This window comes from Natator depressus, chromosome 25 (assembly GCF_965152275.1).
Source record: "Natator depressus isolate rNatDep1 chromosome 25, rNatDep2.hap1, whole genome shotgun sequence".
In the NCBI taxonomy this organism is placed as follows: domain Eukaryota; kingdom Metazoa; phylum Chordata; order Testudines; family Cheloniidae; genus Natator; species Natator depressus.
In genome coordinates, this window is record NC_134258.1 from 9,948,260 (window position 1) to 9,963,095 (window position 14,836).

The 14,836-nt window shown below is 42.2% G+C and overlaps 1 protein-coding gene across 2 annotated transcripts in view; it reads left to right on the forward strand.

The window, feature by feature from the left end:
- The first annotated feature begins 270 nt into the window (after nt 1-270).
- Nucleotides 271-14,836, forward strand: part of LOC141977906 (scaffold attachment factor B1-like) — a 29,457-nt gene continuing 14,891 nt past the window's right edge. The window contains exons 1-8 of one of the 2 annotated variants that reach the window (XM_074939687.1): nt 271-559; nt 2,103-2,190; nt 5,957-6,018; nt 6,099-6,305; nt 7,338-7,400; nt 8,547-8,574; nt 9,472-9,970; nt 10,371-10,417. In XM_074939687.1, the coding sequence (XP_074795788.1) occupies nt 371-559; nt 2,103-2,190; nt 5,957-6,018; nt 6,099-6,305; nt 7,338-7,400; nt 8,547-8,574; nt 9,472-9,970; nt 10,371-10,417 (1,183 nt within the window). In that variant the 5' untranslated portion in view covers nt 271-370. The remainder of the gene's footprint in view (nt 560-2,102; nt 2,191-5,956; nt 6,019-6,098; nt 6,306-7,337; nt 7,401-8,546; nt 8,575-9,471; nt 9,971-10,370; nt 10,418-14,836) is intronic. The other variant, XM_074939689.1, reaches the window with a different exon arrangement.

Here is a 14,836-nt window from a genome sequence, read left to right on the forward strand (position 1 = left end):
GCGCAGGCGCACTGAGGCGAGACTATAGGGCACGAAGGCTGCGCGCAAGCGCCGTAGCCTTGATGCGTGAAACGGGTCTGAACCTGGCGCATGCGCCCGAGCCGCTTCAGGGCCGCAGTCACCCGCATGCGCAGTCAGCAGGCACGGTGACGGCCTGTCTGTGCTACAACGGAGAGCAGCCCTTCTTTCTGGAAGTTCGTGCGCCTGCGCATACCCCTTCTCCCCTCCTTACTGCGCCTGCGCGCCGCACCCTCTCCTTCCCCCCCCGCCGGGGCGTTTCGGCCTCGCCACCATTTTGTGCTAGGATCGCGGGCTTTTGCTGCTTTGCCCTGCCGAGTCCCGCGCGCGCGAGAGCCGGAGCAGCGGCGTCATGGCGGAGAGTCAGTCAGCGGCCGGGCTGGGGGAGTCCGCGCCCCTGGGCGGGGCGGCTCCCTCCGGCTCGGAGCCCGAGACCCGGCGGCTGAGCGAGCTGCGGGTCATCGACCTGAGGGCCGAGCTCAAGCGCCGCAACCTGGACAGCGGCGGCAACAAGAGCGTCCTGATGGAGCGGCTCCGCAAGGTGCGGGGCGAGGCTGGGGTGGGGGAGGGGCGAACGGGGGACGCTCCGCCTGGCTCCTTTGTCCCCGGGCTGAGGCGCCTTGGACGCATGCGCGTCCCGGGCCCGGCGGAGCCCTCTGCCCGGGCGGGAAAATGGCGCTACCCGGAGCCCGGTGCGAGCTGCTCAGCTCCTCCCCAGGTTCCTCGCGCCGCTCCTAGAACCACTGACTGCCCCAGCACAGCCCCCTGGTGCGAATACCCTTCTCTGGGGCCTCTAGCGCCCCCCCTCCCCCACAATCCTCCTACCCCCCTTCTCTGGGGCCTCTAGCGCCCCCCCTCCCCCACAATCCTCCTACCCCCTTCTCTGGGGCCTCTAGCGCCCCCCCTCCCCCACAATCCTCCTACCCCCCTTCTCTGGGGCCTCTAGCGCGGCCCCCCCCCACAATCCTCCTACCCCCTTCTCTGGGGCCTCTAGCGCGGCCCCCCCCCACAATCCTCCTACCCCCTTCTCTGGGGCCTCTAGCGCGGCCCCCCCCCACAATCCTCCTACCCCCTTCTCTGGGGCCTCTAGCGCCCCCCCCCCCCACAATCCTCCTACCCCCTTCTTTGGGGCCTCTAGCGCCCTCCCCCCCCAATCCTTCTACTCCCTCCTCTGGGGCCTCTAGCGCCCGCCCCCCCTCATCCTCCTAGCCCCTTCTTTGGGGCCTCTAGCGCCCGCCCCCCCTCATCCTCCTAGCCCCTTCTTTGGGGCCTCTAGCGCCCCCCCCCCCCAATCCTCCTACTCCCTTCTCTGGGGCCTCTAGCGCCCCCCCCCCCAATCCTCCTACTCCCTTCTCTGGGGCCTCTAGCGCCCCCCCCCCCAATCCTCCTACTCCCTTCTCTGGGGCCTCTAGCGCCCCCCCCCAATCCTCCTACTCCCTTCTCTGGGGCCTCTAGCGCCCCCCCCATCCTCCTACCCCCTTCTTTGGGGCCTCTAGCGCCCCCCCCCCCCAAATCCTCCTACTCCCTTCTCTGGGACCTCTAGCGCCCCCCACCACCGCCTCCTAGCCCCTTCTCTGGGGCCCCGCCCCCCACCACCATCTCCTAGCCCCTTCTCTGGGGCCTCTAGCTCTCCCTCCTTTCCTTCCCCCCCCCCCCCCCCCAAGCACACGCCCTTCATTGAGCCCCTTGGGACCATTGTGCTGCTGCTGTCCCTCTACCCCTTCACTGATCTCCCACGAGGCTGTGGGTGAGGAAACGTTGTTACGAATTTGTATTCCAATGGTACCTGCTTTAGGTTCTGTCCAAACCCATAAAGAGCTGGTCCCTGCCCCCAAAAAATTTAGACTAAGTAACCTGCCGAGCCTTTAGATATGATGCTGTTATGTACAGAATGGATGTCCTGGTGCTGATTGTATTCTGATTTTTCTGGGAAATTGTGAGCAATGCACCTTGATATAGCTCCTTCTCACTCCGAGCTGTTTACTGATGGCCGATATCTGACTCCCCTACATGTGAGATGATATTGTGGAAATGGGCTCTTGAAAACTCACCAAAACAAAAATTACTTTCTCTGTTTCCAATAGGCCATTGAGGAAGAAGGGGGAGACCCTGATGAAATGCCAGTGGCTTCAGAAGTTAGCAATAAAAGAACACCAAAGAGAACGAGCAAAGGTACAAAACAGTTGACACTCCTGGTTCACATAGTCTTGCTTATCTTTCTTTTGTTAGTTTTCTCTAAGATTACTTGTCTTGTAATTTTCCATTTTTCATTCCAGTTTCTGTTAATGTGCCCCTGAAATCATGCTATCAACAGCTTATTACATGTTTAAGCTTAGAACTGTTTCCTTGACCAGGGAAGACTATTTAAAATTGTATTATGAAGTTCAAATATACCTTATGTTAGTATACCTTCAACCATAAAGTGGACGTGGTCTTAAATTGCAAGTGTATTTTTAGTACTCATGGCAGTGAATACAGGATTGTGCCAGGCATAGGAGAGACAGCTGCTCTGAAAGCCCCTTTAGCAGAGTTTGTGTGTTAGAAAGAAATCCCTCCTTTTCTGAAAGGAGTTAGTTTATTTATGAGTAAACTATGTGGTTGCAAAACCTCAAAAATTGGCTTGGGGCATGCATTTTCTGAAATTGCTTGTAGCTCATTTTTATAATTTGACTAGATTTCAAGTTGTTGTTTTTGAGTTTATATTGGGCCACTTGCCTGTATATCCATTATGGTAGCACCTGAGAACCAGAAAGCGAAATTGACTATTTAACATTTATATCATCATAAGTTTGTCTAGTCACAGACACATGATCCATGTCCTGAATACCTTAAAATCAAAGGTTTCAGAGTAGCAGCCGTGTTAGTCTGTATTCACAAAAAGAACAGGAGGACTTGTTGCACCTTAGAGATTAACAAATTTATTTGAGCATAAGGTTTTGTGAGCTACAGCTCATGGATGCATTCAGTGGAAAATATAATGGGGAGATTTATATACATAGAGAACATGAAACAATGGGTGTTACTATACACACTGTAAGGAGAGCGATCACTTAAGGGGAGCCATTACCCGCAAGGGGGTGGGGGGACATTTTGTAGTGATAATGGAGGTGGGCCATTTCCAGCAGTTGACAAGAACATCTAAGGAAGGGGGGGGGGATAAACATGGGGAGATAGTTTTACTTTGTGTAATGAGCCATCCACTCCCAGTCTCTATTCAAGCCTAAGTTAATTGTATCCAGTTTGCAAATTAATTCCAATTCAGCACTCTCTCGCTGGAGTCTGTTTTTGAAGTTTTTTTGTTGAAGAATTACAACTTTTAGGTCTGTAATCGAGTGACCAAAGAGATTGAAGTGTTCTCCAACTGGTTTTTGAATGTTATAATTCTTGACGTCTGATTTGTGTCCATTTATTCTTTTACATAGAGACTGTCCAGTTTGACCAATGTACATGGCAGAGGGGCATTGCTGGCACATGATGGCATATATCACATTGGTAGATGTGCAGGTTAACGAGCCTCTGATATTGTGGCTGATGTGATTAGGCCCCATGATGGTGTCCCCTGAATAGATGTGTGGACACAGTTGGCAACGGGCTTTGTTGCAAGGATAGGTTCCTGGGTTAGTGGTTCTGTTGTGTGGTTGCTGGTGAGTATTTGCTTCAGGTTGGGGGGCTGTCTGTAAGCAAGGACTGGGCTGTCTCCCAAGATCTATGAGAGTGATGGGTCGTCCTTTAGGATAGGTTGTAGATCCTTGATGATGCATTGCAGAGGTTTTAGTTGGGGACTGAAGGTGATGGCTAGTGGCGTTCTGTTATTATCGTTGTTGGGCCTGTCCTGTAGTAGGTGACTTCTGGGTACTCCTCTGGCTCTGTCAATCTGTTTCTTCACTTCAGCAGGTGGGTATTGTAGTTGTAAGAATGCTTGATAGAGATCTTGTAGGCGTTTGTCTCTGTCTGAGCGATTGGAGCAATGCGGTTGTATCTTGGAGCTTGGCTGTAGACAATGGATCGTATGGTGTGGTCTGGGTGAAAGCTGGAGGCATGTAGGTAGGAATAGCAGTCAGTAGGTTTCCGGTATAGGGTATTTATGTGACCATCGCTTATTAGCACCGTAGCGTCCAGGAAGTGGATCTCTTATGTGGACTGGTCCAGGCTGAGGTTGATGGTGGGATGGAAATTGTTGAAATCATGGTGGAATTCCTCAAGGGCTCCTTTTCCATGGGTCCAGATGATGATGTCATCAATGTAGCGCAAGTAGAGATGGGGCATGAGGGGACGAGAGATGAGGAAGCGTTCATCTCATCCTTCAGAAGGAGTCCACCCAGAATCCTTCTTTTTGTAGTCTTGGTAGGAAGGTCTCGGTGGGTTAGTATGTTGTTCAGAGGTGTGTTGGAAATATTCCTTGAGTCGGAGATGTCGAAAATAGGATTCTAGGTCACCACAGAACTGTATCATGTTCGTGGGGGTGGAGGGGAAGAAGGAGAGGCCCCGAAATAGGACAGGTTGTTCTGCTGGGCTAAGAGTATAGTTGGATAGATTAACAATATTGCTGGGTGGGTTAAGGGAACCACTGTTGTGGCCCCTTGTGGCATGTAGTAGTTTAGATTAGTGTCCTTTCTCTTTTGTAGAGAAGCAAAGTCTGTGTTGTAAATGGCTTATCTAGTTTTAGTAAAGTCCAGCCATGAGGAAGTTTGTGTGGAAGGTTGTTTTTTATGAGTATCCAGTTTTGAGAGCTCATTCTTAATCTTCAACAAAAAAAAAACTTCAAAAACAGACTCCAATGAGAGACTGCTGAATTGGAATTAATTGGCAAACTGGATACAATTAACTTAGGCTTGAATAGAGACTGGGAGTGGATGGGTCATTATACAAAGTAAAACTATTTCCCCATATTTATTCCCCCACCCCCCACCGTTCCTCAGACGTTCTTGTCAACTGCTGGAAATGGCCCACCTTGATTATCACTACGAAAGGTCCCTCCGTGTGTTGTCCCGTCCCCAACCCCCCCTCCCCGCCTCTCCTGCTGGTAATAGCTCACCTTAAGTGATCAATCTCGTTACAGTGTGTATGGTAACACCCATTGTTTCATGTTCTCTATGTATATAAATCTCCCCACTGTATTTTCCACTGAATGCATCTGACTAAATGAGCTGTAGCTCACGAAAGCTTGTGCTCAAATAAATTTGTTAGTCTCTAAGGTGCCACAAGTCCTCCTTTTCTTTTTTTCTTAAAATCAAAGTCCTTGATCCTGCAAAGTGATGATATGGACTTGCTTGCAATATTGGGATCTAAATTATAAACTAATAATTGACTAATCTATTTTTGAGATGAGCAGAATATAAATGGAGAAAGCGAAATATTATGATTCTGTTTATTGTAATTTCTAAGATGGCTTTTTTAAAATTTTATTTTTATAGTGTCCTTTTATTGAGGTATATAGGGGTAAGAGAATGATGTAGGGAAATCTAAATAGTCACCTGGGGTATGACTACACTGGAGCCGCTAAAGCGGCATCGCTGTGGTGCTGCAGCAGCACATAGTGTAGATACTTCCTACGTCAGTGGAAGGGGTTTTTTCTGTTGATGACAATCCACCTCTCCGAAAGATGGTTGCTAGGTTAACCTGGCCACGTCTACATTGGGGGTTAGGTCAACCTGTAGTTAGGTTCAGGGTGTGAAATCTTTCACAGCCCCAAGTGACATAGATAGGTCAACCTAAATTTTAGGTGTAGAACAGGCACTAGAAACACTACACTTGTTCAAGTTGATGCCATTTAATGACATGGTCGTGGTAAATACAGCCCAGATTATCTGCAGCTCTAGAATCGGGGTCTTAATGATTAATTTTTGGAACAAACTCAAGGTTGAATAGCTAATTTAGCAAAGAGTGTGTATTCTGAAACAGATATTGCTCTTAATCCTTTGAATAATGCTGTTTTCAGGGCGAAAACCAGAAGAAGGCATTGAAGACAATGGACTGGAGGAAAACTCTAGAGATGAACAGGTATGTGAAACCATGATGAAGATTAAATAGTGTTGCTTTCAAGTCACAATGAATATACAGCTATTCTTTTCTTTTTACAGGAGGATATTGAAGCAAGTTTGGATAATTTGCAGGATATTGACATGATGGATATTAGCGTATTAGATGAAGCTGAAATAGATAATGGCAGTGCTGTAGACTGTGGAGATGATTACAATGCCGATAATATTCTTGACTCATTGTCTGATAGTAAAGACAATATTGATGCAGAAATGAAAGAACTTCCAGATCAACTTACAGAAAACGAGGTAGGTAACTGGAGATACAATTTTTCATATGTTTAATTTCTGAAAATTGTAGATGATATGCATCACTTAAATGTCAGGAATCAATATTTATTTATTGCATGTTAGTGTTCCACTTAATGGAAATAATTTGGAGGTTGAACTTTTTTCATTTCGTCCACACCATCTATGTAAATAATGTCCTTGTTAAAAATATTTAGGTTTTAAGGCTTTGTGTATTCTATTTTGCCCTAATTCTACATTTGCATTCTTTTAAATTATACCTTCGTATGTCTGAGAGCCTTGTGAGAGACCCACATATGCATTATTATACAATATATTTTCACTGGGCTGACACAGAATTTTAACTAATTTGCTCACTTCAGGGCTCCCCCAATGTTACTTTCCTCTATTTTGGGAATGCCAATTTTGTACTAACGTTATTACTCTTACATTTTAAGTTCTGCCATTGCAGCACTGGCCCCTTAATCTGGAAGGCAAAACCTGGTATTCTGCAAGTTAAAACTGCTCTAAATCATATAGCAGCACTTTGAGGGATGCGTCTTATTGTTCATTTCTCAGCAGGGTCCAAGTATGTTACTTGTAGGACATGTTTTGTCTCCAAAAACCTAGAGTATGAGTCTTGTGTTAACTAATTCAGATTACTTTTTTCCCTTTAGAAACAGGAGAAGCAAGGCAATGAGACATACTAATGTTAAAAGCTATCAAACAAATTAACGAATTTTCTCTTCAGATCAGGAGCTTTAAATGTGCAAGACCATTGTAAACTGATGTTTTATTGCTGATGAATAATTTCATTAAATTATTAGAATAATTTTCCTGACATTTTTCAGCATTCTTGGGTAGCATTTTGAGGTTTGGGAGCAAAAGTTCCTCTGATTATTGGTAAATATTTATACAAATGCTATCTCCCTGGGAAAGTCAGATAAAGTAGTGTTGTTTCTCCTACCTTCCAATATTTTATTTAGGTTTTTATCTGTAAAGCTGTAGTTAATTTTTTGTAAGGAGTGAAATATTTTCCATTCAATCTTTCAGGAAGACTGTGAGGAAATTGGAAACAACTTAGATGCTGCCTCATCTGATTTAAATATCATGAAGGTAAATTGAAATTTTAGCTCTACTGCGGGTTATTTTCAGTACTACATAGAAAATTGACAATCTCTCAACATAATAAAACTGAACTCACCTCTTTTACTCTAATTGGAGTTCATATTATGATTTAGTATAGATGTTGTAATACTTAATAAAGTCATAATGACAGTGGGGTCTCAGGGCAGTGCCTACTTATTTTGGAGTCTGGACACTATCTTTACTCATATCTATAAACTGATTGAGCACATCTGCCAGTTTTGGCTGCCCACTTTGAGAAATCATTATCCTCTACTATTTGAGTTGTAAATAAAAGTGGTTTTAGTTTGGAAAGCTTAACTTCCTTTTGTGTGGGCAGCAATAAAACTTAAATACCCCCTGCTTATACATATTTTAATGAACTTTCTTTTAGAGAGGAAACAAAAATATTGCATTAATGCTAACATTACATAATCTGATTTTCAGTTCACTTCATTTCCTTTTTCATCATTGTGAATTACAGTGGTTAGTACAAATGTGCAATATGTTTTCTCCATATTTATTTTCGGCATAGTAGACATAAATGTTCTTTCTAACGCCTTTAGTATTCTGAGGCTTTTACCAACAAAAGTGTTAGTGTAGACAAATTTTTGTCAGTTGGGGTGTGAAAACAAAACAAAACACACCTTTCTGACCAACAAAAGTTTCACTGACAAAAGCGCTGGTGTGGACAGCACTGTGGACAGCGGGAGATGTTCTCCTGCCAAAATGACTGCCACTGCTCATTAGGAATGGTTTAATTATGCCAGCAGGAGAGCTCTCTCTCACTGGCATAGAGCAGCTACAGGGGAGACCTTACAACAACACACCTGTGCCACTGTAAACAGGTCCATAGTGTAGACATAGCCTGAGTTATCTAGAAAGACACACAACAAATGTAGGTGAACTCAGGTAGTCTTGATTTATTTTGTGGTTTTGTTTAAGTAAATTTTCATTATTTATATAAACATTCGTTTGAAATGGTTCTAGATGAGCCAGTTTTAAATACAGTAGCTTCAAATAGTCTAAATTCTATTTTCGTAATTTAGACTCAGTTTATTAGGTTTATAAAAGTGTTTGCAAATGTTTTATTTTTACTTTTTTTTTTTTTTTTTTTTTTTTTTTTTTTTTTTACAGAAAATCGAGGAATCACCCTTGGAGCCAGGTACTATTAAAGAACAATGTAATCCCATCTTTTCAACTAACCCTTTTTAAAACACTAGTTGTTTTAACAAAAAATGCAATGTTATAGTTTGCATTATTCCTATGGTGGACAATCCAGATCATGCAAGGGTCATAGAGATTGGAAACCCAATCATATCCCCAGATCTGTGAACTAATGTCTGTCATTTAAATATTTTCACTGACATAAAGTGGTTATTTAAAAGCCTCCTAAACTACATAAATGGATCTAGAAAAGTTAATTTCAGTTTAAAAGCTAAAGATTCTACATGTAAAACAGATCTTGTGATATCACAGAGTATCTTAATTCTTTAACAAGTAGAGCAGAAAAGGCAGTATAAAGCCATTGTAGGGACCTAAAATTTAAAAATTAGTAACTGGATAAAGAAGAAAGAAGACAGTTTCTTCATGGAAATTCCATACAGATTCTATTCACTTTCTGGACTGAAAATATACTCATGCACCATCAGAAGATGTCCCAGTTTTCATGTTGGAGTGTCTGCTAAAAGAATTTCACAGAAATTAGAAAATTGAACTTTCAGTGCATTGATACATTCAGTTAAGCATCTTGGATTGTGGAAGTTAAATTGAGAAGAACCAGAACTGAACAATTTCATGAAGAATGTCAAGGATCAGCCAGAAGGTTTTTGTTAAATCTGTGGGGGCATTTTCTTCCCTATAACGTTTGGGCTTAATATAATTTGTTAGGCTGCAAATAGTTTAGAACTTTAATATTGTGTACATTAGGGTTTTCCAATCTCTGTGTAGCTTAGAACTTCTCTTGGTGTTAGTGTGGCAGCCATGCCAGTTCCACATTTGTGATTGCTTTATTTCCCTGGTGATTAAATCTTGTGCCATTCTATTCCTGTTAAATCCGTAGAAAATGAGAAAATACTCGAGATTTTGGGGGAAACTTGTAAATCTGAACCACTTAAAGAAGAAATTTCCGAAGCGGAGCAGCCATATGCACAAGAAGCAAGTAACGCCGTGGCAGGCAAAAAGCTAGCAGAGGAAGAGGACACTCTTGCTGCCAGTCAGTCGGAGGAAGATGCTTTAGATTTGGACAGCAAGTCAGCACAAGATCTTTCAAGGAAGGAAGCAAAGCATTTAGTTGTAGCAAAAGGGGAGACAAGTGAACAGACAATAGATGAAGAGAAAATGGACTCTGAATCTTTAGTAGTAGAAAACATAAGTGATCAGAGTAGCAAACCATCAGAAGGTCTGGAAGCCTCTAGTGGGGAAACAGCGGATAAAGATGCAGGTCCTGAAACCAAAGATAGTAAAGAAGATGCCAAGAAAACAGAAGACAAAGCTATTTCTGAAGAATCATCTGCTACTAAAGAGTCCTCTACCAATGAGGGCGGTGATCAGAAAAAGAGGTTTGTTTTTTCTCAGTTTTAGACCAGATGCTATCTTTTTTTATTGGTCATTAAGTGATGCAAATAAGCTGTTTCCTTCAATTGGCCAGCAAGACTGATGAAATTGTAGTCTATTCCTAAAGAATCTTTTATTTCTTCTTGTGCAATTTTTAACTGATGGTTTGATTTCCTTCCTTTCCTCAACCTTCAAAGGTTGTTTTATTAAATTCTTATTTTTATCTTCTGCCAGACATAAGTTTAAGAATCTGACTTTCCTTATTTCATGTCAGATTTCTTAATACAAGTTTGCAAAGGTGTCTTTTGTTTCTCAACTAGTTTCTGGTAGGTATTTTAATACCATAATTTAGAGTTAATTTTCCTTTTTGTTTCCTCATTGATTAATGTTAATTTTTGTCTTTAGCCCTGAGGAGGACAGAGCTACAAAGACAGTCTCAAAAGATGAGAAAGGTATGTTGTAAAGGAAAATAATCTGCATCCTAGGACTCATTTGGTAAAACTTGTGTAATTTCTTTTGCTTTTTTGCAGAGTAGGTTATTGTAAATGATTTGAAAATAATTGAAATCAGTGGCAATGATTGCAAGATTTAATTAAGGCTTTCTATCTGCATTATGTAACCATTGTTTCAAAAATACTTAGTGTGTACCATGGAAAGCTTATTGTTCTAATCATTTTCTATGGATATTAGGTGACTATATCCTACAAATTGTAACAGTGACTTCAAAGAAAACCTTTAATACATGGCAGATACGTCCTTCAGACCAATGAAGGTGCTTATGGACATCTCATTGAGTGAAGAGCCTTTCATAATTCTACTCAGTTTAAATATATGAAACAAATTTATCATATATAATTTTCTGTTTTGCTAAAATAAGGATTCTAATAATTGCCTATAAATCTAAATTAAAATAGCTGTACACTTCTGTGACAATCTTCAAAGGCAGTCTCCCTTAGTCAAATTATTTTGTTTCTTCATGGAATCTGTCTTTGTGTATCCCACTTATGGGACATGTACATACCATATGCAAGTGAGATCATAATCTTTCACCCAGGAGTGTCAGCTGGGCCCCATTGCCTGTGCATGTCCTTATATCTGTCTCCTCTCCCCATTCAAGGGTATGTAGGGCAGTGCAGATCCAGTTGCCTCCCCGTTCGCTCTGACCACTCCAGCAGTAGAACAGAACTTGGCAGTGTCTGCCTGCTGACACCCTTTCATCAAATCAATTTTGGGTATATATTAGTAATTGCTATAAGTATTTTAAGGACACTTTTCTGCCCTTTTGGCTGTGTCTTATTCGTTTTCTTTGCATTTTCTTCCTGACTCCTACTTGGCACCTCTTCACCTAGTGGCTGAGCCTAAACACTGACATCGAGCCAAATGGACTTATTTCATTAACAGATAGATGCTTTTAATTCATTAATCTGTTTTTATGAAGGCCACATTCTGGACCATATGCTGATCTTTTTCCACCAGAACTCATCACTCTAGATATTTCTACCTTCTTGAACAATTCATATAGGGAGTGTTGCGTTTGGAAAGATGTTCCTCTGACTCCAAAAAGGAACTTTGACTCCCAGAGATTCCACCTCTTCAGTGCCTTAGGTCCCTCACCAAAAAAGTAAAGTAAGCTGTCATGGGATAAGAGGGCACAGTCCTCTCATGGATTGGTAACTGGTTAAAAGATAGGAAACAAAGGATAGGAATAAATGGTCAGTTTTCAGAATGGGGAAGGGTAAATAGTGGTGTCCCCCAGGGCTCTGTACTGGGACCAGTCCTATTCAACATATTCATAAATGATCAGGGAAAAGGGGGTAAACAATAAGGTGGCAAAATTTTCAGATGATACAAAACTACTCAAGATAGTCCCAAGCAGACTGCGAAGAGCTACAGAAAGATCTCACAAAACTGGATGAATGGGCAACAAAATGACAGATGAAATTCAATGTTAAGAAATGCAAAGTAATGCATATTGGAAAAACGTAATCCCAACTATACATATAAAATCATGGGGTCTAAATTAGCTGTTACTACTAAGGAAAGAAATCTCAGAGTCATTCTGGATAGTTCTCTGAAAACATCCACTCAGTGTGCAGCAGCAGTCAAAAAAGTGAACAGAATGTTGGGAATCATTAGGAAGAGGATAGGTAATAAGACAGAAAATATCATATTGCCTCAGTATAAATCCATGGTACGCCCACATGTTGAATACTGCATGCAAATGTGGTCACCCCATTTCAAAAAAGATGTACTGGAATTGGAAAAGGTTCAGAAATGGGCAACAAAAATTATTAGGGGTATGAAACGGCTTCCATGTGAGGAGAGATTAATAAGACACGGACTTTTCAGCTTGGAAAAGAGGCAACTAAGGGGGGGATGTGATAGATGTCTATAAAATCATGACTGGTATGGAGAAAGTAAATAAGGAAGTGTTATTTACTCCTCATAACAAAGGAACTAGGGGTCACCAAATGGAATTAATAGGCAGCAGGTTTAAAACAAACAAAAGGAAGTATTTTTTCACACAACACACAGTCAGCCTGTGGAACTCCTTGCCAGAGGATGTGTGAAGACCAAGTCTATGACTGGGTTCAAAAAAGAACTAGATAAGTTCATGGAGGATATGTCCATCAATCACTATTAGCCAGGATGGGCAGGGATGATGTCCCTAACCTCTGTTTGCCAGAAGCTGGGAATGGGCGACAGGATGGATCACTTGATTACCTGTTCTGTTCATTGCCTCTGGGGGATCTGGCATTGGCCATTGTCGGAAAACAGGATACTTGGCTAGATGGACCTTTGGTCTGACCCAGTGTGGCCATTCTTATGCCTTTGTAAGTAGGGACTGTGCACTAAGTCTCCTTACCAGTATTGAGACAGGGTCAGCAAACCCTTTGTTCAGCCTCTGGATCCTCCAAATTGAGGTTGGCCAACCCAGTCCATAGCATTTTTATAGGGGCTTTTCTAGATTCCAATACAGCAAAGGAATATCTTCCTCAAGACAGATTTGAGGCTATCGTGTTCCTGATCTTCATCCTCAGGGAAACCCTGCAAGAACAGCAAGAATCAAACTGTTAAGTTACATGGCCTTGTGCACTCATGTGACACTTCTTGCAAGTCTTCACCTTCAAGGCTGGCTGAAGTCTTCTTTACCAACCCACCAAATACAAACATTTGCCTTGTGTTTCCAAATCCTATAGTATTTCCCTGGACTGATGGACCTATCCCTAGTTGAGCTGCAAAGAAGAGATACCATTCTACACCTCTCTTCCCACAGCAACAAAGATTACAAGTGTCTCCATAGCAGGTTTCTGGTCCATTTAAACCACCTGCAAATGCAAGGCATGTTGTTCTGGAAAGAGTCCTTACTCCATATCAATTTGCTGCTCTTGAAAAGAACCACAGTAAAGCAACACCTTGGTAAAGTAATATTTTATATCAATAGGCAGGAGGGTACCAACTCATCCTTTCTTTGTCAGGAGACAATCAAGCTGTGGCATTAGTGCCATCTTTACAGGATAACTACCAGGAACAAACAATTGGCATAATTGCCTCAACATTCAGTACTCAGCCAACCACTAGTAGTTGCTGAAGAACTCCATCCTCAAGCCTCTATTCTGCAAATAGAGCCCTTCCGTAATCAACCTGTTTGCCAACAAGAACATCAAATACTTTTCCTTTTTCTTCAGAGCAATTACCATCCCAGGATCCCTCCAGGATTCTTGCCTCTGAAACTTTGAGACCCAAGGTCTGGTGGAAGGACCCAGGACATCCAGAAACATGTGTCATTAATAGACATGCTCAGTAGCTGCTTCTGAAGCTGCGGGAGTAGCATTCATTTAGGGCGAGCAGTTGTTCAGGTCCCACACGTTCACCAGTTGAGAGCTATGCCAATCACAGTTTAGGTGAGGGAGGAGGTGGAGGTTAAAAGGGGGTTTTGTCCAAAAGAGAACAGAGCAGAGGTAAAGGTAAAGGTTTGTAAATTCTTACCTGACTTAGCTGGGTTTGTTGGAGAAAATATGGTACCCTACAGAGTGAACGCTTCATAGAAATGTTGATTCCAGTGCCTCTACCACTTTGGTTATAGACTTCAGATTTCTATTTCACCAACAACTGAGACCAGGAACTATTAATCCAGGGGCTGGAATCCTCCTAGCTGTAAGGATCCCCAGATTTTTGTTTGTTGACAAAGCTCTGATGAGTTTGGCAAAATCTCTATTCTTTTCCATTCTTCTCAAGCTCTGAAGAATCCAGGTGATGCTATACATATTAGGGCCACACTATAAAGGCTGAAAAATCCTCTGAAATCGGATCAGTGGGGTTTTCTTTATATGTGCATGCTAAAGTATAGAAGTGCAAATGTTACGTTGAAACCTTAACATTAAACATATATAACAGCAACAAAATGGGACAGTCTGTAAATCTACCGATATTTCTATTACATTCTAAAAGATGTTTAAAAATATTCATAAGTATTCCAAATACTATTTACAATATTTTTGTGTCTTAAATCTTTGTTTATTTAGAAATTGTATAGTACTCTCTTTGAAGCTGACTAGGAACAGTTAACAGCTACATTCAGAGTTTTACATACAGTAGCCATGAGGTTTAACTGCATAATGCATAAAGAGAGAACTCTGGCTTGTACCTCAGAAAAGTGTTAAACTGAGATGTAGGAAACGGGGGAGTATAATAGTTATATGTAATATTTCTTCATCTACCCCCCTTCCTGTTACACAAATAGTGCCCAAAATTGGACTTGAGGTTTACACAGTTTTAACTGATTTCTCTTTCTGAGACAATCAGTATCATTCAGTCAGAGAGAATAGAGTGGTAGTATATGTGTGTGCATGTACTGTATTGATTCTATT